At 41.4% G+C, this 23,831-nt stretch overlaps 1 protein-coding gene across 6 annotated transcripts in view; it reads right to left on the reverse strand.

Annotated features, from left to right (window-relative positions):
* The window catches only part of Hectd2 (HECT domain E3 ubiquitin protein ligase 2), an 80,499-nt gene extending 59,033 nt beyond the window's left edge, over window positions 1–21,466 (reverse strand). For 2 of the 6 annotated variants that reach the window (XR_004768995.1, XM_035441875.1), the window contains exons 1-2: window positions 21,270–21,463; window positions 2,642–2,771 (exon numbers count right to left, since the gene is read on the reverse strand). Coding sequence is in view for 3 of the 6 variants with exons in the window: in XM_035441875.1 (XP_035297766.1) it covers window positions 2,642–2,771; window positions 21,270–21,401 (262 nt within the window). In the remaining 3 variants the exon portion in view is untranslated. Of the gene's footprint in view, window positions 1–1,041; window positions 1,176–2,641; window positions 2,772–21,269 lie in introns of those variants that run through there. The other 4 variants (XR_004768996.1, XR_004768997.1, XM_027406341.2 and 1 more) reach the window with 4 other exon arrangements.
* Window positions 21,467–23,831: the final 2,365 nt, after the last annotated feature.

Genomic DNA, 23,831 nt, shown 5'->3' on the forward strand with positions numbered 1-23,831 from the left:
ACCAGTCTTACAAACACAAATAACCAATTTGCCAGCAATTGAAGGAGCTTGGAAAAGAATATCTGTGCAGAGTCCAGCCCAACCAACATCTTGATTTCAATCTTGTAAGGAGTCTAAGTATAAAACCTAGCTCCAATCATCCAGACTTCTGACCTACAGAGCGGTGAGCTAGTAAGTGGGTGCTGTTGTAAAACCATTAGATCATGACAATTCATTATGTAGCAATAAAAAACAAATATGATGAGATTTTACTTGACTATTGTGAGGATCCAATAAAAATTCTTTCTAAATGATATGAATAAATGCTATTATCTAGTTGATATGTCTAAATAGAGATCATTTTCCATAACTCATCTAATTAGTCTAATTTTTTAATTTCTCTATTTCTATAATGCTACCACAATTATAGCTTTGTTTTACCGTGTTGTGGAACTGTGTAAAACATATACGTTTCTGGGATAGGACCCCTGTGTGAGGGTATGGGTGTAAATAAGTCAGAGGAAGGAAGATGTTATCAAAGACAGGCTAACAAATGAAGTGCTATCGATCTAATCTCTAAGACTGTACAGTAGGTCTAATGTTAGCATGCACTGCCAAAAAGAAAATTTTTGTAAGAATAATTTATCACATATGTAGTTATTTTGTTTGGCTAGAATATGAGGGGAATCAAAAGTCCACAGATTTGTTTTGTGTTTTCACAGGGTAAGGGATACTAAAGAAAACAAATAATTTACATTTTCTATGATAAAATAAGTTATATAAGACCAGGTGGTGGTGGCCCATGCTTTTAGTCCCAGTGCTCTGGAGGCTCCTTGGGTTTGAGACTAGCCTGGTCTACAAAGCTAGTTCCAGGACATCCAGGGCTACACACACACACACACACACACACACACACACACACACACACACACACAAAAAAAAAAAACTGTCTAAAAAAAGTTATATAAAGAACATATACCCAATCCTCCTGATGGAAACTATTAACAGATCTGTGAAAAGCCTTATAGAATAATCGAAATGAGAACAAAAGGTTTCATCTACTTCAAAATATTGGAGGCGCCAGGCGGTGATACCAGGTGGCGGCAGCGGCAGTGGCAGTGGTGGTGGGTTGTACGCCCTTGGGAGTCAGAGGCAGGAGGATCTCTGTGAGTTCAAGGCCAGCTTGGTCTATAGAGCAAGTTCCAGGACAGCCAGGGCTGTTACACAGAGAAACCCTGTTTTGAAAAAAAAATTGGAGTCACAACCTACCTTTAATCTTATAATTGCTTCTTTTAATTTTATAATGTACTATGTGCATTTCCTCCAGTTATTTTATATCCTCATCACATTCTTTTTTAATAGAAGCACAGCATTGACAATACACATTGACACAATTTAGTTAAATAATCTACTGTTCCTACTATAAGCAATGTATCCTTTCCCTTCTATCTCTGCACACAGATGATGTTATTTTCTTGGACTAAACTCCTATAGGTAGAATTACTAGGTTGGCAAGTATTTCTACATAGTTAAAAATCATCTGGCTAGTCTTTCAGTACTTTTATAATTAAAAAAAAACATTATTTCTGAGAGGTCTGCCAGTTGTTCTAATTATGCTTTTTGAGTAATTTAATACCATTTATGGCACTCTGAGGGCAAGTGTCCTCCTACATCCTCTTGGACATTTAATTGTATAAATCAAGTACAGAATGATTTTGCCAAGTTTTCCAAAAGAACTGTTGAAATTATTAAATATGTAGAATAAACTGGGTGATGTTTCTATGGTTTTTCCATTCAATTTTTTTTGTCTTTTGATAGTTTCTTATTTTCTTTATATAAGTTTTGCCTATTTCCCTTTTGGGTTTATCTCTAGTATTTCATATACTTTCCATTATGTTTTCTAATAATTTGCTGCTCAAATATTGGCAGTATATTAAACATTTGTATCATATTTTTTTGCTGTCATGAGCTCAGAATATGAAGTGCCCCCATAAAAAACGACCATGTGTTGAAGGCTTAACCCATAGGTGGTGGCAATGCTGAGGTGTGAATGTGTGAATTTCATCAATCTCCTAAATCTACCCATGAGTTTATACTAAAGGGACCATTAGAAAGTAGGGCAGAAAATAGATCATGGGGGTGGTATATGACTTTTAAGGGTCCATCTTATGCCTGGTCCCTTCTTGCCTCTTTCTCTCTTTGCTCCCCAGCTGCCATAAGTAGTCAACTATCATCTCACACGCCCTCCCACTTTGTGTTCTATCCTACTACAGGCATGGAAACACAGAGCCAAGTAACCCGAAGTCAAACCTCTAAAACCATGAGCCAAATATAAGTCCTTATTCATTTAGCTTGTTTCTCTCAGGTATTTTGTTACAATGACAGAAAGGTTAATTCAAATGTATCATACAAAGATACATAAAATGTATTTTACATATATATATGTAAAATACTCTACATATATTATAGCTCTCTCCTCTAGACAACAGCTAAAAGTTTTAGGTTAAAAGTAACGATTCTCGACCTTCTTGTAAATATTTACATAGTTTATTTCTCTTTTTTGTAATAGCTAAACTTACAAAAAAGTGCTAAGTAATTGAAAATACATTTTAAGTAGTTTAATACTATAACACACTTCCAGCCAAGACACATAGACCATTACCATTCCTGATGTTAGGGAGAGCCAGATGGGCAGGTGAGCTTCTATTTTCAGCAGCTTCTTTCTTCTGGGTAACCGTTGAAACAAAGCTGCTGAAAGTGGAAATCTGGCTCTTGGATCCTCTGTCCAAGCCCTATAAACAAAACATTTAAAATTGTAACATAATTTCTCCTGACTGTGGTTAAGTAATTTTACTGTAAGAATCAAAGTGTTATCATAGAGATTAAGATTTTATGACAGAAAAGATGATGAAACTATTATAATCACACTAACCAAATTCTCTTAGTATAATCGAGCCCTGTCAATCATCTGAGTACTTACTGTTAGTACTCAGGCATTTGTACTGGCCTGTCCTTGGGGTTCTTGCAGGATACATCCTCAGCTGCAGCACTAAGAGCACCACCTGTGCACATTCACTACGTTCCCTTTAAAAAGGGCCCTGCCCACCTCCCAGCCTTCTTTCTTTCTCTGCCCCTGTCCCCCTCTTTCCCTCTCTCCTCTCTCCTGCTGCTCCTGTCTCTGAAGACTGGTCTCCCTCCTTCCCTTTTCCCCTTTTATGATCCCTTTCCCTAATAAAAAAACCTCTCTGCTTGAACCCTGTCGCATGACATCTTTCTCCCACGTGCTGCTTTTCTTAAAGTACAACGCTTACAAACTGGTAAGGTTTAGAGGGGGATGGTGGTAATATATCTATTTCATAGTTATGAGTTAACAAATTCTACTCACAGAATAGTTAGCACTACTCCTTCCTTGCACACAATATATATTCCATAAATGTTAACTACTTTAATTATGTATTTAGATAATACTGTTTTTATGCACTCCAAATCTATTAGTTTTAATATATTATGAATTACATTACAGGTTGATTCATTAAATTTTCAAATAATAATTTGATGCAACTTTAAAAATTCATATAATGGTTCATTTACACTATGGAGTACTACTGGGGGAAAAAAATGAAATCTTGAAATTCAAAGGCAAATGGATGGAAGCAAAAGAAACCATCCTGAGTGAGGTAACCCAGTCACAAAAAGGCAAACATGGTATGAACTCACTCATATATGGATTTTAGGCATGGAGCAGGGGATGGCCAGCCTACAATCCACACTGCCAGAGAGGCTGGGAAACAGGGAGTACCCCAAGAGAGACATACATGGTACCCTGGAGAAGGGGAAGGGAACAGGATCTCCTGAGCAGATTGGGAGCATGGTGGGGAGGGAAGAGGGAGCTGGGAGAAAGAGGAAGAAGAGGAGGGGAGAGGAGGAAATGGGGGAGCAGGAAGGTTGAGTAGGGGAAGAATAGAGGAGAACAGGATGAGAGATATCATAATAGAGGGAGCCATTATAGATTTGAGGAGAGATCTGGCACTAGGGATATTTCCAGAGAGCTACAAGGTTGACAATAACTGGCAATCTAAGCAATAGTGGTGAGGCTACCTTAAATGCCCTCCCCCGATAATGAGATTGATGACTACCTTATATGCCATCCTAGAGCCTTCATCTAATGGCTGATGTAAGTAGAGGCAGACACCCACAACTAAACCCTGAACTGAACTCCTGGAATACAGTTGTAGAGAGGGAGGAGTGATGAGCAAAGGGGTCAAGACCAGACTGGTGAAACACACAGAACAGCTGTCCTGAACAAGGGGGAGCTCATGCACCCCAGACTGATGGCTGGGAGGCCAGCATGGGACTGATCCAGACCCCACGAACATGGGTGTCAGTGAGGAGGCCTCGACAATTTATGCGGTCTCTGGTAGTAGATCAGTATTTATCCCTGGCATATGAATGGACTTTGGGAGCCCATTCCACGTGGAGGGATGCTCTCTCAGTCTGGACACATGGAGGAGGCCTAGGCCTTGCCCTGGATAATATGACAGACTTTGGTGATCCCCCATGGAGGGCCTCACCCTCCCTGGGTAGCAGAGGGAGGATGAGGTAGGGGGCTGGTGGGGGTAGGGGAGGGGAGGGAGAGGGAGCTGGGATTGACATGTGAAGCAGGCTTGTTTCTAATTTAAATTTAAAAAGGTATAAAATTTCATATAAAATGATAAATCCTTTAGTGTTGATTTTTTTTTTTACAAAGCATTATAATTAAATTGTGGGTATGTCAGGATTTAAAAAAGTGTTCTAATCATGTAGGGATCATTAGGTATAGATCACAGAGCACTCTAAAGAAGAAACTATCCGATTCCGCCGCCGAAGACTGACCTGGAACTAGGTGAGTGAGCTCCTGCCCGCTCCCGACCCCAGACCAGAACACCCCACCACCCCCATCCCACCACCCCCGCCTGAGCCTGCCGGCTTGGGCCAGACACGCCCAGAGAGGGAGGAGCCCCCTGCCCCACCAATCTGCTAGCACCCCATTCTTACATTCCGCCGCCGCAGACTGACCTGGAACTAGGTGAGTGAGCTCCTGCCCGCTCCCGACTCCAGGCCAGAACACCCCACCACCCCCATCCCACCACCCCCTCCTGAGCCTGCCGGCTTGGGCCAGACAAGCCCAGGCAGGGAGGAGCTCCCTGTGCCCCAAATCTGGTAGCACCCCACTCTTCCATTCCGCCGAACGACCAAGAAACTAGGAACTAGCGAGGAGACCACCAGGAGCGTCGAGATCATCTAGAGTTGTGGACATCGAATTCCTAGCCCCCACACACCACTGGGCCACAAGAGGAGATAGAGAGAACCCACCCGCACCCACTAAAAGGATATGGGGAGAAGACAGAATAAGATTTCACTCAACAACACAAAGACCAACATGACACCACCAGAACCTAGGGACTCCACTCCGGCAAGAGCTGAAAAGCCCAACACAGAGCATGAAGATGAGATGGACCTCAAAAATTATCTCAGCAAGTTGATAGAGACCTTTAAAGAGGAAACAAGAAAATCCCTTAAAGAAATAGAAGAGAAAACAAACAAAAAATTAAATGAATTGGAGGAAAAGACAAACCAAAAAATTCAAGAAATAAATAAATCTCTTAAAGAATCCAAAGAAAGCCAAGAAAAAACATCCAAGCAAGTGAAGGAAGCTCTTGAAATAGTTCAAAACATGAAAGCTGAAATACACACAATAAAGAAAACACAGAATGAGACCATGTTGGAAATGGAAAGGTTGGATAAACGATCAGGAACTAAAGATGTAAGTGTATCCAACAGGATTCAAGAGATGGAAGAGAGAATCTCAGCCACTGAAGACTCGCTAGAGGATATACATTCATCCACCAAAGAGAACCTCAAGTCCAACAAAACCCTAACACAAAATATCCAGGAAATATGGGACACCGTAAAAAGGCCAAACCTAAGAATAATAGGTGTAGAAGAAGGTGAAGAAATACTGCTCAAAGGTACAGAAAACATATTCAACAAAATCATAGAAGAAAACTTCCCCAACCTACAGAAGGATATGCCTATGAAAGTACAAGAAGCTTACAGGACACCAAACAGACTGGACCACAAAAAGAAGTCCCCCGACACATAATAATCAAAACACCAAATCTACAGAATAAAGAGAAAATATTAAGAGCAGCAAAGGAAAAAGGCCAAGTAACATATAAAGGCAAACCAATCAGAATCACACCCGACTTCTCAATGGAAACTCTGAAAGCCAGAAGGTCTTGGATAGATACCCTACAAGCACTAAGGGAGCATGGATGTCAACCCAGACTACTGTACCCAGCAAAACTTTCAATCACTATAGATGGAGAAAACAAGATATTCCACGACAAAAACAGATTTAAACAATACATATCAACAAATCCAGCACTACAGAAGGCTCTGGAAGGAAAACTCCAACCCAACGAACATAACTACACTCACAAAAACACTGTCAGTAGTTAATCGAATTTCACCAAACACAAAAAGAAACAGAAGGGCAAAATCCACACGCAATGATACCACCAACAATAAATCCAAAACTAAGAAGAACCAATGAACAATGGACGTTAATATCCCTGAATGTCAATGGTCTTAACTTACCCATAAAAAGATACAGGCTAACAGAATGGATACGAAGACAGAATCCATCCTTCTGCTGTTTACAAGAAACACACCTCAAATTCAAAGACAGGCGATACCTCAGAGTAAAAGGATGGGAAAAGATTTTCCAATCAAATGGGCTCAAGAAACAAGCTGGGGTAGCAATACTAATATCTAACAAATTAGACTTTAAACTGAAAGCAATCAAAAGAGATAAAGAAGGGCATTTCATACTCATCACAGGAAAAGTCCATCAAGACGAAGTCTCAATCCTGAACATCTATGCCCCTAATACAAAAGCATCCACTTTTGTAAAAGAAACATTACTAAAGCTCAAACCACACATAAAACCACACACACTTATAGTAGGAGACTTCAACACCCCCCTTATACCACTGGACAGAACTACTAGACAGAAACTTAACAAAGAAACAAAGGATCTGAAAGAAGTTATGACACAACTGGGTTTAACAGATATCTATAGAACATTCCATCCAAACACAAAAGAATATACCTTCTTCTCAGCGCCACATGGAACCTTCTCAAAAATTGACCACATAGTTGGCAGCAAAGCAAACCTCCACAGGTACAAAAGTATTGAAATAACCCCCTGTATCTTATCAGACCACCATGCATTAAAGCTAGAATTCAACAGCAATACGAATTGCAGAAAACCTACATTTACGTGGAAAATGAATAACTCCCAATTGCACCATTCCTTGGTTGAGGAAGAAATAAAAAAAGAAATCAAAGACTTTCTAGAATTTAATGAGAATGTAGACACAACATACCCGAACTTATGGGACACCCTGAAAGCAGTGCTAAGAGGGAAGTTCATAGCACTAAGTGCTCACATGAAGAAACTGGAGGAAAGTCACATTAGAGAATTGACAGAACAACTGAAAGCTTTAGAGCAAGAGGAAGCAAACTCACCAAGGAGGAGTAGACGCCAGGAAATAATCAACCTGAGAGCCGAAATCAACAAAGTAGAAACTAGGAAAACAGTACAAAGAATCAATGAAACAAAGAGTTGGTTCTTTGAGAAGATCAACAAGATAGACAAGCCTCTAGCCAAACTAACCAAAAGGCAGAGAGAGAGCATGCTAATTAACAAAATCAGAAATGAAAAGGGAGACATAACAACGGACACTGAGGAAATCCAGAGAATCTTTAGGTCATACTTTGAAAACCTGTATTCCACAAAATTGGAAAACCTAAAGGAAATGGACAACTTTCTGGATAAATATCACTTACCAAAATTAAATCAAGATCAGATAGACAGTTTAAATCGAACTATAACCCCTAATGAGATAGAAGCAGTAATCAAAAGCCTCCCAACCAAAAAAAGCCCAGGGCCAGATGGCTTCACTGCAGAATTCTACCAGAAATTCAAACAAGAGCTAATTCCAGTACTCCTCAAACTGTTCCACACAATAGAAGCAGATGGGATATTGCCAAACTCTTTCTATGAGGCTACAATCACTTTGATACCCAAGCCTCACAAAGATATGACTAAGAAAGAGAACTACAGACCGATATCCCTCATGAACATCGATGCTAAAATACTCAATAAAATATTGGCCAACCGAATACAAGAACATATCAGAAAAATCATCCACCATGATCAAGTAGGCTTTATCCCAGGGATGCAAGGATGGTTCAACATACGAAAATCCATCAATGTAATCCACTATATAAACAAACTTAAAAAGAAAAACCACATGATCATCTCACTAGATGCTGAAAAAGCCTTTGACAAAATCCAACATCCCTTCATGATAAAGATCTTGGAGAGAACAGGAATAACAGGAACATATCTAAACATGATCAAGGCAATATATACCAAACCAATAGCCAACATCAAAGTAAATGGAGAGAAACTCAAAGCGTTTCCTCTAAAATCAGGAACAAGACAAGGCTGTCCACTCTCTCCATATCTCTTCAATATTGTACTTGAAGTTCTGGCTATAGCAATAAGACAAGAAAAGGGGATCAAAGGGATACAAATTGGAAAGGATGAAGTAAAACTTTCACTATTTGCAGACGACATGATAGTCTACATTAGTGACCCGAAAAACTCTACCAGGGAACTCCTACGGCTGATAAACACCTTCAGCAAGGTAGCAGGATACAAAATTAACTCAAAAAAATCAGTAGCCCTACTATACACAGATGATAAATCCAATGAGAAAGAAATCAGGGAAACATCACCTTTCACAATATCCACAAGCAACATAAAATACCTGGGGGTAACACTAACCAAAAAAGTGAAAGACCTGTACAATAAGAACTTTGAGACCTTAAAGAAAGAAATTAAAGAAGATACCAGAAAATGGAAAGATCTCCCATGCTCATGGATAGGTAGAATTAACATAGTAAAAATGGCAATCCTGCCAAAAGCAATCTACAGATTCAATGCAATCCCCATCAAAATCCCAACACAGTTTTTCACAGACATTGAAAGAACAATACTCAACTTTATATGGAAAAATAAAAAGCCCAGGATAGCCAAAACAACTCTTTACAATAAAGGATCTTCTGGAGGCATCACCATCCCCGACTTCAAGCTCTACTATAGAGCCATAGTTCTGAAAACAGCTTGGTATTGGCACAAAAATAGACTGATAGACCAATGGAATCGAATTGAAAACCCTGATATCGACCCACGCACCTATGGATACCTTATTTTTGACAAAGGTGCTAAATCTATACAATGGAAAAAAGACAGCATCTTCAACAAATGGTGCTGGCACAATTGGATGCGGACATGCAGAAAATTACAGATAGATCCATACCTGTCACCATGCACAAAACTTAAGTGCAAATGGATCAAAGATCTCAGCATAAATCCAACCACACTGAATCTTCTAGAAGAGAAAGTGGGAACAACCCTTGAACAAATTGGCACAGGAGACCACTTCCTGAACATTACGCCAGAAGCACAGACATTGAGGTCTGCAATTAATAAATGGGACCTACTGAAACTGAGAAGCTTCTGCAAGGCAAAGGAAACAGTCAGTAGGATAAAACGACCACCCACAGAATGGGAAAAGATCTTCACCGATCCCACATCTGACAGAGGACTGATTTCCAAAATATATAAGGAGCTCAAGAAGCTAGCCACCAAAACACCAAACAACGAAATTAAAAAGTGGGGTGCAGAACTAAATAGGGAATTCTCAACAGAGGAATCTGAAATGGCTGAAAGACACTTAAAAAAGTGCTCAAAATCATTGGCCATCAGAGAAATGCAACTCAAAACAACTCTGAGATACCATCTCACGCCTGTCAGAATGGCTAAAATAAAAAACACCAATGACAATCTATGCTGGAGAGGATGTGGAGAAAAAGGAACACTCCTCCATTGCTGGTGGGAGTGCGATCTTGTAAGACCACTCTGGAAATCAGTATGGCGGTTGCTCAGAAAAATGGGAATCAGTGTACCTCAAGATCCAGCCATTCCTCTCTTGGGTATATACCCAAATAGGGCATGTACTTACAACAAGGACATATGTTCAACCATGTTCATAGCAGCATTGTTTGTAATAGCCAGAACCTGGAAACAACCTAGATGCCCCTCTATTGAAGAATGGATTGAGAAAATGTGGTACATTTATACAATGGAGTACTACTCAGCAGAAAAAAGCAATGGAATCTTGAAATTCGCAGGCAAATGGATGGAACTAGAGGAAACCATCCTGAGTGAGGTAACCCAGTCACAAAAAGACAAGCAAGGTATGTACTCACTGATATATGAATTTTAGACATAGAACAAAAGACTACCAGTATATAATGCTCTTCACCAAAGAAACTAGGAAACATGAAGGACTCTAAGGGTTAAATGGTCCCCAGGAATGGAAGTGGCATGAACTCCCGAACTAATTGGGGGCATGAGGGTGGGGGGGGGAAGGAGCTGCTACAATAAGAGCAAGAGAAGAGGAGAAGAGGAGAGGAAATGGAGGGGCAGAAACATTGAGTTGGGGGAAGAATAGAGGAAAGAGAGCAAGATGAGAGAAACGATATCAGAGGGAGCCACTGTAGGCCCGAGAAGGGATCAGGAACCAGGGAGATCTCCAGAGACCTACAAGGATGACACGATCTGACAATCCAGGCAATGGTGGAGAGGATAACCTAAAAACCCTCCCCCTAAAATGAGATTGATGACTTCTCTTTATGCCATCCTAGAGCCCTCACCCAGTGGCTGATGGAAACAGAGACAGACATCCACAGATATACAATGAGCCGAAATCGGGAATTTAGTTGAAGAGAGGGAGGAATGAAGAACGAAGGGGTCTGTACTAGGATGGAGAAACCCACAGGAACTGTTGGCCTGAACAAGGGAGAGCACATCGACCCCAGATGCTGTCCAGGAGGCCTGTACAAGACTGATCCAGACCCCAGAACATAGATGTCAATAAGGAGGCCTCTGCACTCCAGGGAGCCTCTGGTAGTGGATTAGTATTTTTCCCTGGTGCAAGAAGGGACTTTGAGAGCCCATCCCATATGAAGGGTTACACTCTGGCCCTGGACACATGGGGAAGGGCCCAGGATCAGCATAGGAAGACTTGGTGGACTTTGCTGAGCTCCCGTTGAGGGCCCTACCCTGCCTGGGGAGTAGTGGGTGGATGGGGTTGGGGGGATGGGCTGGGGGTGGGGGAGAAAGTTTGGGGGTGAGGGGAGGGAGAGGGAGAAGGGACTTGAAATAAGCTTGTTCCCTATCTAGAACTAATAAAATAAAATAAAATTAAAAAAAAAGAAGAAACTATCCATTAACACATTTTCTACCCCAACAACTCCAAAAATTCTTAAAATATTTAATTACCCATATTTTGTAAAAAAAGTAAAATATAAGAAGAGCACAATTTAGTTGTAGTGCTGACTTTAGGCCTTTTCTTAGGTCTTAGATTTTTATAAACTTATGTTTTCAGACCTTAAGTTGTTTTGAGACTAGGCCTCACTATATCCCTGCTTGTCTGAAACTTGGTATATAGCTTAGACTGCCCTTGGACTCCTGTCTCAGACTCCCCAATGCTGAGATCATAGACACACAACACCATACCCGACTATTCAGCTCCCAGAATCTTGAGAATAGTAGTTAACTTCTTCATATACTTTGTTCACGTTTCATGTGTGTCTCTGTGTGTTGAGGGGTGTGCATGTGCACATGTGCGCATGTAAATGTGTGCTGTGTTGTCCAGGTGGAGGTCAGAGGGCAACCTCAGGGAATCTGTTCTCTCCTTCCACCATGTGGATGCTATTGATTGAACTCAGGCCAGCAGTCTCAGTGGCAAGCACCTTTACCCACCAAGCAATCTTCAGTCCAACATCTACTTTTTAATCTAAAAGTAGTTTTATTTTCATAGTAGCAAAATACAGAGTTTCTTTTTTACTTCTTTATTCACTCACCAGATTGATTCCATTTACCCTTTTAAAAGCCAATGCACAATATACATACAGCAGAAACGATGGTGCTCACCAAATATTCATGTGTTCTCTCCAAATCGCCTGTCCTTTTCTAGAGCCATTAGTAATCCTGACAGCTCTCATATTGGTCCATTATGCTACTCTACAGAGTCCTTATTCATCACAGGGCTTGACATAACTTGTGCACAGGTCCTAAATCCAACAGGACAAAATGACAGCCTACAGAATGGGAAAGATTTTCACCAACTCCACAACTGGGCTAGTATTTATAATATATAAAGAACTCAAGAACTAGACATCAGCAAACCAAGTAATTTAAATGGGGTGCAGATCTAAACAGAAAATTATCAACAGAAGAATCTCAAATGGCGAAGAAATGCTTAAGGAAATGTTCAACATCCTTAGCTATCAGGAAATGCAAATCAAAGCTACTAGCAGGGGGACTGAAATTCTAAAGAATATTACACCCCTTCTTACACTTAGACCTGCCACAATACTATAATTGATTTTCAGGGTTTTTAGTCTTGTCTTCAGTTCTACAGAATACTAGAGATGAAATCTTGGAATAAGGCCAGTCTGCAAACAGTGGGCTGTATGTGTTGAAGAGTAGACAGCAGCAAGATACTCAACCAGCTGTTACAGATGGAAGCACAAAGAACTGGGGGTGGGAGGGGGCAGGGAGTTGAACTTTAAAAATTCATTGAAAGAAAAATATACTCAAAATACTTCAGCCTAGTAAATAAGTAATAGAATTCATTCTCTGGTCAGAGATAGCCCATGAATTTATTAAACAAGTTCATATTTCAAGCAGCAGAAAAGTTTTATGTAGTAATTATAATTTTTATTTTGCTAGTACCAAACATGGGCCTCCATAGTTTTCTGACTATATAAACATGAAGGATATATGTAATATTACAATCTTAAATAATATGAGAAAGTTAAATAGACAAATGCTTAGAATACCTGCTCTGCTCATATTAACACATAATGATGTATTTTCTTTTTTTTAAAGCAATGCTTTCTTTTTGTTTTGTAGTTTTTAAGGTTTTATTTATTATGTATATAGTCATCTGCCTGCATGCCAGCAGAGGGCACAAGATGTCATTCAAGGAGGTTGTGAGCCACCATGTGGTTGCCGAGAATTGAACTCAGGACCTCTGGAAGAACAGTCAGTGCTCTTAACTACTGAGCCATCTCTCTGGCCCCCATAATGATGTATTTTCGGCCTTATTTTCTTTGAATATTGGAGTCCTACTTTAAAAGTTTACTGAGGAACAATATGAGTCAAACTTCTAATGTCTGAAATTGTATTTTTCTATTAGATACCCAAAATGGAGGTATTCAGGCTTCACTGACCACTTTTAAATACTAATTTCTGTTGTGTATTTGATTTAGTACAATTTACTTTGATCATCCTCTATCCTCCAAAACTGCCTTAGAAGATAAACATTTTTGTTTTTTTCTATCACAATAAAGGTATAATTGCCTCTGTTTCAACACACAATGCTATAAAATGGTACCATCTCCCCCTATTTTACAGTCTCTGAAATACAATATTTTAAGTGGAATTTCTACGTCTACAAATCCAATCTTCACTCTCAAGGAATCCAGGATAGACTACCTATGATGGATATAAAAACTACTTTATACAAGAGTACATAGTTTCCTGAGGTACTCAGTGGAGGTTATTATGTCAAACAAGTAGCAAATACATCTGTATGTTTTAAGTTAAAATAAGCAATCCTTAAGATCTCTTGCTTGTCAATTTCCAAAACAAGCTCTCCTAGCTACCAATCAGGAGCATATCAGATGTATGTATATTTAGAATCCATAAAAGAACTATTTGAGGTCTTGATACCAGGTAAAGATATATTATCTTTTTATATTCTTTCCCTCAGTTACGATAATGGATTACAAAATCCCAAGTACTGACTTTATATTCTTAAATCATGAATTTTCAGCTACTCTTAAGTTGTGAACTCTTTTTTTCTAAACCAATTAGCACCAGCCCCCAATAAGAATTTTAATATGAACTGTATCCTTTAGAGGAGATTAATAAAGGCATTAAGCAACAAACTTTAGTGTTCACTTACCATCAGGAGGCAAGGTAGCCTTTGAGATTTATTCATTTGCTGCACAACACACACACACACACACACACACACACACACACACACACACACACACACGAAGCTGCATAAAGATATTACCCTTATGTATGCAAATGCTTTGAGGCTTTATTTTTATATGTGTGTATGCCTGAGTGTGTCTGTGTAATACTCGCATGTCTGTGCAGGTGTAGAGAGGCAAGAAGAGGGTACCAGATCCCCTGGAGCTGGAGCCATAGGTAGATGTGAGCCATCCAACATGGGTGTTGGGACCTGAATTTCAGTCCTCTGTAAGAGCAATAACTGCTCTTAATCACCTAGCCATTTCTCCATACCCAAATACTATTTTTAGAATAAGGTCACAATTCTACAACTAATTAATAAGAATCTTGCTGTTCTTTATAAAAATACCTGAATTAACACGAAGTTAATTTTATTGTACCTCTGATAACTAAATTTCAGAATAACTTTTCCTTTTTAAAGGATTTATTTATTTATTTATTTACTTATTTTATTTACTTATTATGTATACAGTTATCTGCATGCATGCTTGCACACCAGAAGAGGGCTCCAGATCTCATTACAGATGGTTGTGAGCCACCATGTGGTTGCTGGGAATTGAACTCGGGTTCTCTGGAAGAATAGTCAGTGCTCTTAACCTCTGAGCCATCTCTCCAGCCCCCCAGAATAACTTTTCAATTCAGCCTAATTAGTAAAATTTCAATAAATTTTATATTTAAAGCATGCATTAATACTCATTCCAGTCTTTGATCCCCATGCCTGGGGCTGGGGATGGAACATGACTTTGTTCATTCTGGAAAGTGCTCTACCACTGGGCTACATACCAGCCCAACTATATTCATTCTTAATATTTTAACTGCTATCTAAAATGTCACACAGATCTCTCTTAAAATAGGACTACCAACTTAAGAACAACTAATTATTCATCTAAGGCTCACTGCAAAACATTTTTCTATACATTTAACTATAATGCTAGAAAAAAGTAGGTGAAAGAAATTAAAGCTTCCCAAAGCCTTCTCAGCTCCACCCACCTCCTCATTCATCCACTGTTGATCTTCTTCTCAACTCTAAAAATAAGGGAGATCATTTTAAAACATAACACCAAAAGAAGTTGCTAATTCTGGTAACACTACACTAATACCCCTTTGCAGCTATTTTTTCTTCTTCAAGAAGAAATGCATATGAATTCTCACATATACCAGTCATGAAGAGTTCAGAGTGCAGGGCATCCGATAGCTCTGGGAGGATGGGGAAGGGATAGACTAGTAAAGGCAATAGACACAGAGCTTACACTTGATACAGAGAGCTGAGAAGGGGTACCAAAATAATAGGAATAGCAAGGGATGGCTGATTTACAATTTCTCAGTACAGATGTAGATTTTTATGTGTATTATTTTAGATTTTATATATATTTTGTGAGGCAGGCACTATTATTTTTCTCACTATGTACACAAAGAATTACAAATATCAAAGTGGTCTCACACTTGTTATTTTGCAGGCACTTTCTGGTTCACAATTTATAAATTTACAAACATGGTTTTCTCCAATTGTTAAATATAGTCAAATTATTTTTGTCCTACATCCTGGATTAAGCAAGATGAGAGAATAAGCAGATGTGCATTCTGGTTTTGCAGCCAAAAAATAAAAAAGTTGAGAGACTTTACAATCCACTCAAAATTAGACACCCAGGATATGTATTTATATAGCTACCATCTATCTTTTCTTAACTGAAAACTCTTTAAGAACTATTTTAATCTCTCTGAGAAGTTATTTTTACTTTACCAGACTGTTTTGTTTTATATAGAATTTAATTACATATTCATACCATAACATTAAACCCAAATGATCAGATATTCTAGAATATACTTCTTTCCCATAATATTCTATATTTGGAAACAGGTTTAAACAAACATGTTGCTGGACCACATCCTCTTTTCCAAATTGGAATTGCTGCTTTGGGTGGAGGCTCTTTGTGACACATGTGCCACCAAGAGGGACACAGAAAGTTTAGAATAGGGGAAAGAACATGTTTTTGAAACAACCTTTGTATCTCAGTATCATTTCACCCTTTAGCAAGGTACAAGAAATCTGACTTAAATGTCTGTCCTGAAAAATGGGATAATAACTTATGCACTGAGTTGTTGTGTGATTGTTGTTGGTTTCATTAACTGACTAAATGACACATGAAAAATGCATAGCACAGAGTATGCACTTAAGAGTTGTTCTTCAGTATATACATTTTTGAGAGAGACAGAGAAAGACGAGGGGGGGGGGACGGGATGGGGGGACGGGGACTAACTTGCTGTGTAGTCAACTCTCCTGGAACTCAAGAGACTGGTCTACTTCCACCTCCCCCAAGTGCTAGACTGAGAGCATGCACCCATACCAGGTCACACATATTTTTTAAAATCTGTACTTTATTAAATTGTGTAAGATACATTCACCATTATTTAGAATAAAATAGACAAAAGGCACAGCATTTCCATATATAAGACTGTTCCAAATGCTAATCAGGGCAGAGTTTAAGTAAGTTTACACTTACATACAACCACATACATACACATTTTTGAAATGTTACTGGTTGGACTGCCTTTTTTTTTTAATGTCTTTTTTTTTCTCCTGAGAAACTTTCTCTGGAAAACTTTTTGTTTGTTTGTTTGTGTTTTTCTCTGTATTACTCTTTCTTCTCTTCATCCCTGGCACCTAGGTTCCACATTGAATGAACTCTTCCACCCTAACACTTTATTCTGTGCTCTCTACTTTAATGGATGTGCTTACCATCTCAAGCATGAACCACAATCCTACTTCCTTCACTTTCTTCCTCTTACCTCCCCCAGTCTAACTATACACTACCAGGAATTTCATTATGTTGTTCTTCTATTCAAAGAATTCCAAAGGCTTCCCATTAACCACAGGGGGAACGTCCAAACTTCTTCAGCCCCCAGGCATTCTTACTTACCTCCCACAAGTCCCCAGCACGCTTCCACTGGGCTTGTTTTATTGTTCCCTAATTCTTCTTTTTAGGCTTGCTCATATTATTCTCCCCACTGTTTACTTTGCATATTTGCTTTTGCTCATCCAGATCCTATCATTCCTTGAATGGCCAGCCAGCTTAAAAATATTTTACTTTACTTCAAGGCTCTTCTTCACAGTTCTGCTCTCACTGATCTCCTATATTGCAAACTGTTTATGTAGCTTATTTGATGCTTACACACTGATTTGCTCTTTATTCATTAGCCTCACATCACCTGAGTCAGGACCTTGTAGGTAAGCTTGTCTGTGCTTTCTGCAGCATTTAGTGCAAAGCTAAGCATCACACATGTTCAGTGACTGCAGTTCCATCTTGGTCCAGAGGTTCCAGCAACCACATTTATACAGAACATAAATGTTTCATCTTACCCTCTATATATACACCTTGTGTCTTTCATCAAACTCTTCTCCTACCTACTTGACACAGTTCCTAGTCTTCTATCTGCAAGCAAAATTCCCTTTGAGATTCTAAACTAGGGATGGAGAGGTAACTCAATTGTAGAATGTATGTGTACAAAGCCCTAAGTGTTTTATCCTCAGTAACACACACACACACACACACACACACACACACACACACACACACACACACCAGTTTAAGTTGATTTCTCTTCACCTCCCCAGTTTATATAAAATTTACCTTTCTTGAATCCATTTTATTCCTTGATATATCCCATTCCATGGAGAATCTCTTTCCTGTTCAGTTCATTAAATATCAAAGCAATCAAACTTGTCCCCTCTTGCCTCAGTTAATTCTGCCTCTCCTTTAAGTATTTTCTTCTTTTTAAAAACATGTTTTTCTAACACTGCATTAAATCAGTAATTAATTTATGACATTCATCTCCACGTCAACCTGTCGACCGTGGTGAATTCGGTATTTCCATCATCAAACCTTCACATGGACACACTATTTAAAATTCTTTATTTCCTTCAGCCCTGGGCTTGCACTCCGTCCACAGCACAAGGCCGAGCCTCCATCTCTGACAGTGCTCTGAGAGCTCTATCTGGGCTTCTTGAGCATCTCTCACAGGGCCATTTTAACAGCCATTTCTTTGAGCAGCACCACTCCAGCATCTCTCATACAGCATCGTAACAGCCATTCCTAAGTAGTCTTGGGATGAGGGTAGAGTTTAAAAACACAGATCTTCTAATTCAGTGTGTACAGCATCAGTTTTCACTCTTAGCTATACCGAGGAGTTAAAAGAAAAATATAATGCCTCCACTTCATTCCCTGAAATTCTGATTTAAAGAGTTTATAATGTTTCCCAGTGATTTTACTTGATTTCATCAAAGACTGAAAACTAGGGTGGGAACACCATGCTACCAAAGTAACTTTGTGTCAGGGATCTTCTGAATGCAACTGCACTTGACATTGAAGTAATGTCAGGATTTGTCAGGTTCTAGCATTCTCTCTCCTATCCTACAGGGAGAGCCTCATCTCCTCTTTAAACCTTCAGAATATAACTTAAACTTTTTAGCTTTATTTAGGATCAACATAATCTGGCCTCTTCTTTGTTTCAGAGAGCTGTCACTCTTGCTTGTTTTCCCCCTGTCATAACCATGGCACACTAATTTTCTGAAAAAGTCATGACTATAGGGCCACTTGAATTGAAACAAGCTCAACTTGGAAAGAGAAAAAAGGAAGAATCACTAAAACGCCCCCCAAAGTTACTGATGTCAGTTAGGTTACTAAACAAACCTGGGTGCTGTTAACCAACAAGGAGTCCGAAAACAACCTAACAGGCAACTGTCTTTCCCTGTCCACCGTATTCCACCAAGCCTTCCCCGATCCACTGGAGAATTCAGTCATCTGGTTGCCAGCTTTCCTGATCCGCAAGGTCAGCCACATTTTTCCTTAGGCTGGTAATTGTGATACCCCAAAAACTTTAGCTCTGAAAATGTCCTTGACAGATCCACACATACACATACTGTTCCCTTAAAGTGCCATTTAAACATCCAACAGAAAGACCCTTTAAGGCACCACAGAAAATGCCTTCAGAGTCCCAGGTTTTCTATTCCAAACTGTTTTCTCCTCCAGTGTTTACTTAAAGATTTAAAATATTCTTAAACTGCAGTCTTTGTGACTAGTCCACTATCCTAAAATAAGTGTCTTTGTAATTCATTTGGTGGCAAAAACATGTATCTGACCTGAAATGACATGAGGCCAGTAAGTTTTTTTTAACCTTATTCTATTTAGCATAATCAGACAATAAATTTTCTACAGTTTTAAATATGGTTGATTCTGGGAAGTCACTGTAGGTATTACATGTAGTATATGTACTCAATTACTGTCTCAAAATCTGAAAAACCTGAAATTACAAAGATGTATGGGCTTCAGATATTACACATTAGACTTACATTCACGCTATATCAACTTCTGTGTGTTTTTTTTTTTAAATTACAAACCTTTCTTCTAGTTACACTGCTATAAATATAGATTTGGGGAAAGGTACTTGCATTTAGAAACTAAACTAGATCATATAATTGCTTCTAAAAACAGATACATTTTTCTCCCTTAATAATCACCTTAGGAAAAAACTGCTGGGGCACTGAGTCGATGGTTCAGCAGGAAAAATCATTTGCCCCTAGGTGTGGGGGATCTGAGTTCACATCCTCAGAACCCAAGTTCGGTGGTGTGCATCTGTAATCTCAATATAGATCAACAGGAGTCAGAGATAAGAGAATCCTGGAAACCTGGTTTATGAAGATTCAGAAACAAGCAACCTTGTATCAAATAGGTTCAAAGATGAAGACTGATACCAGAGGTTTTCTCCTGAGCACTACACACGTACACCCCCACTCACACATACACACACATCAGACACATGCACACATATTTGAAAGACAAACAAAACACATTGGTGTTAAGAAATCCTACAAAATAAGCTCTGAAATCCCGGGGGACCCCCAGCAGGAACTAGGACTACAATTTGACAAATTGCTTCACAGCATTTCCCAAGGTAATCCCAACCACAGCTGCAATTTACCAATCAGCTGGAGCCACGCTTTTAAATGTGTCATTTAAATGTGTCACCGCTGTCCGTGAGTTGCTGTGCTGACTTCGGATAAAAGAGTTGTCTTTTAACAATTCTCAGTTATTACAGGCTTTAGGCGGTTTTTGAGAAACCTACCAAATCATAACATTATTCCAATACTAACACTTTATAAAGAGGAGTGAGCTATTTTAGTTAAATTCTTAGTCATTTAAGAGGGCGGCTTCAAGAAACTAATTGCAAGTAGAAATTTTAAAATGTATAATATTCCCTAAACTTTTACTATTTTGTCACGCACAGATGCGCGACAAGTCATAATTCTTTAAATACAAGAAAGCAAACTTACCCAAAGTATTTAAATTAGTATGTCAAATAAAAATGTCAAAATCAGAGGTTAATGGTAAGCAACCAGACTCTCAACCACCAGTACAAACAGGGAGAAGGGTTGATGTCCCATGACATCATTTGGCAGTATGTAGTTTGAAGGCTGAGAGCGCCTTCCAAATAACCCTTGCAAATCCAGCTGGCAAATTACCCGCCCTGCTCAGCTTCGATAACCGAGTTTTAAGAAGAAGGAAAAAGCCCCTCTCCTTTTAGTCACATGCCTGTACCACATGAATAAGATAAAAGCATCAGGGATGCATCTGCCTCCCACTACCCAGACAGCAACGGAAAGGTCAGAATTAGGTGGAAACTCGCCTCGGAGTCTGTTCAATCTGAAGGGAGGAGAAATGACAGAAAAAGGAGGGGAAGAAGAGGGAAGCGCTGCCTCGGTGCCCCCAGGGCAGGTTCTTCATCCCGGAGGAAAGACACGGCCGCCCTCCTGACATCTATGCTCAACCAACAGATGATGCCGACCCTGGGGACCAAGGAGAGAGCCAGACAGACCCCAGGAAACAAGCGGACGCCCAGCGTCGGGCAGCGGACCACAGTCCCCGAGTGCGGAAGGCAGGGCTCCCGAGGGTTCGCGCTTGCTCTCGAGGCGCGCCTTCCCCGGTGTCCCCGGTGTCCCCGGTGTCCCCCGGCCCCAGCCCGCCAGGCCGCCCGGGCGTCCCCCGACCCCCGCCGCACCTACCGCGGCTGCGCCGGCCGACACGATGGGCGGCAGCTTCTCGCGCTCCGGCTCTTTGCCCTTCTTCTCCTCAGAGGCGGCCGCGGCCAGGGCCGGCGACGCTCCGGGCGAGGGATCCCGCGCCGCCTCACTCATGTTCGGCCCGGGCGGCTGGGGCGCGAGCGGCGGCGGCGGCGGCGGCGGGCGCCGGACTGCAGCGCGGGGCGTTGCGCTCCTCGTGCTGCTGCTGCTGCTTTGCCCGTCCGCGGCCGCGGAGGCTCTGAGCCGCCGCAGCTTCCACCCGCACCGCCGCTCCGCTCTCTGTGTCCGCCCGCTCGCCGGGCCCGGCCCGCCGCGCGGCGCGCCCCCGCGCCCCCGCGGTCCGGATGTCGGCGCGCGTGCCCGCGGCCGCCCGGCTCCGCCCGCCGCCCGCGCGCGGCCCGCCGGCTCGCACAGTCGCGGCCGCGCGCCGCTCCTCGCCGCGGGTCGTCTAGGGCTCCGGCCGCGGCCTCGCGTCACGGAGCGAGGACCCGCAGAGGAGGCGGCGTGGGGGGCGGAGGCGGGGGCGGTGCCGCCATGTTGTTTGCGAGCTGAGGCGAAGAGCGCGGGACGGCGCGGTGCGGCTTCGTGGGAAGGTCTGGACTCGGGAGGGCGACAGGCCGGCTGCAGAGGTTCGGGCACGGACGTCGACCCCCGGCTTTCCTTTCGTCTAGACAGAGCGGCGGGCGAGCCCGGACCTCTGACCTGGCTGGTGGCCTTTGGCCTTTAAACTCCCCATCGCGCGCGCACTACGCCGGCTGGGGGTCCTGGCTGCTCTCGACCCATCCTTCTCTGCGGGTCCTCCGGTGCCCCCGGAGGCTGCTTGTCTGAGCACCCTTAAGACTGACCCTTTCCCTGTGTGCCTTGCAGTGGCCTCATCCTACAGGAGAAGAGCCTAGGGTCGGGAGAGGACAATGCCAGTGCGACACCGTGCTCCACACACACACACACCCACACCCACACCCACCATAGGACACACATACTGCAGGGCACACACACATACACACACGACAGGGCAGGCAGGACAGCCAGGCCACACTTTCCATTTCTGAGCCGCGGTCCCTCATGACTGCCAAATCACACACACACACACACACCCGCAGGAACACACACACACACACACCGCAGGACACACACAGGGCACACACACACACACACACACACACACACAGGACACACACACAGGACACACACACACACAACACCGCAGGGACACACACAGGCACACATACAACACAACAACAACACACACACAACACACACACACACACACAAACACACACACACACACAACAACACACACACACAGGACACACACACACACAGGACACACACACACACACACAACACACACACACACACAACACACACACACACACACACACACACACACACACACACACACTAGGGCAGGCAGGACGGCCAGGCCACACTTTCCATTTCTGAGCCGCGGTCCCTCATGACTGCCAAATCTGCCTCTCCCTTCCCGTGCCCACGCGCCAACATTCCGCTCCTTCCCCATCTTTCGTTCCCTCTTATCCCTTGTCCCCTTCCGTTTATAAGTTACAGATGGACATACCCAAACTGCTGAGTAATCCTTAATAAGCCTCGTAAGAAATTATGGGTAAGAACGTTAAAAACGGAATTGTTTTAGATCATGCTGTTAAAATATCCCCACCTCCACCGCTGAAAGACGTAGACAATTTCCTTTCTCTTGGCGCCCCCTCCTTTTTCCTTTTATCAGTCTGCTGGAATGGCAGAGACACCTGCTGATGGAGGGAAAGGGAGGGAGGAAGTATTCACTGTACCACTTACTAAAAATAGAGAATTTCTCGACATTGAGGTCCTTGGATTTTTGAGACTTCGTTATTTTATTCATGGTGAAGTGAATTTTCTAATCCAAGAATACTCAGATCCAAATACAAGAAGCAAGAATATCTCTGAAACAAACTCAAAGGGGAGGTTTGGAGGATGTCATTTTATATAACTCAGAGCCGACAGAACTGAGTATGAGTTACAGTTCTTCATGGCACGAGACTGTGTTTCAAGCCCAGAATTTGCAGCAAGCAATAATGTGACCGACTAGGATAATGCCTCCTGTGCTGCTTTTGAAATGATACATTTTGCTTTCATACATGGAAGACTTTGTAGTTTTAATATGGTTGCTGTCACCAAACATTTCCCTATTAATTAACAAAAGGTGTGGAATAAGTATCATAAAACTAATTAACAAAAATATCTCAGTACCGTTTATCTTTAGAACCAAATGATGACGTAGGCATTACTTTGCAAAATCCTTTTCCTTTTTCTTGAACATTTTGTTTTCAGACCTCTCTTCATAAATCTCAGAAATAACTCATGGGGAGAAACATCTTTTTCTTTTAGCACAGGTCACCGCACTGAAAGCTGACAACAAAAACTGTAAAGCTGACCATTTTAAGTCTAATTCAAAACGTACTGTGCTACTGTGTCTAGATGGATAGACTAATACTGAAATGGTGGTGGGTTATCTTTCCCATTGTCCTTAACTAAAGTCAGTAGTTTACT

Source organism: Cricetulus griseus, chromosome 3, assembly GCF_003668045.3.
Source record: "Cricetulus griseus strain 17A/GY chromosome 3, alternate assembly CriGri-PICRH-1.0, whole genome shotgun sequence".
In the NCBI taxonomy this organism is placed as follows: domain Eukaryota; kingdom Metazoa; phylum Chordata; class Mammalia; order Rodentia; family Cricetidae; genus Cricetulus; species Cricetulus griseus.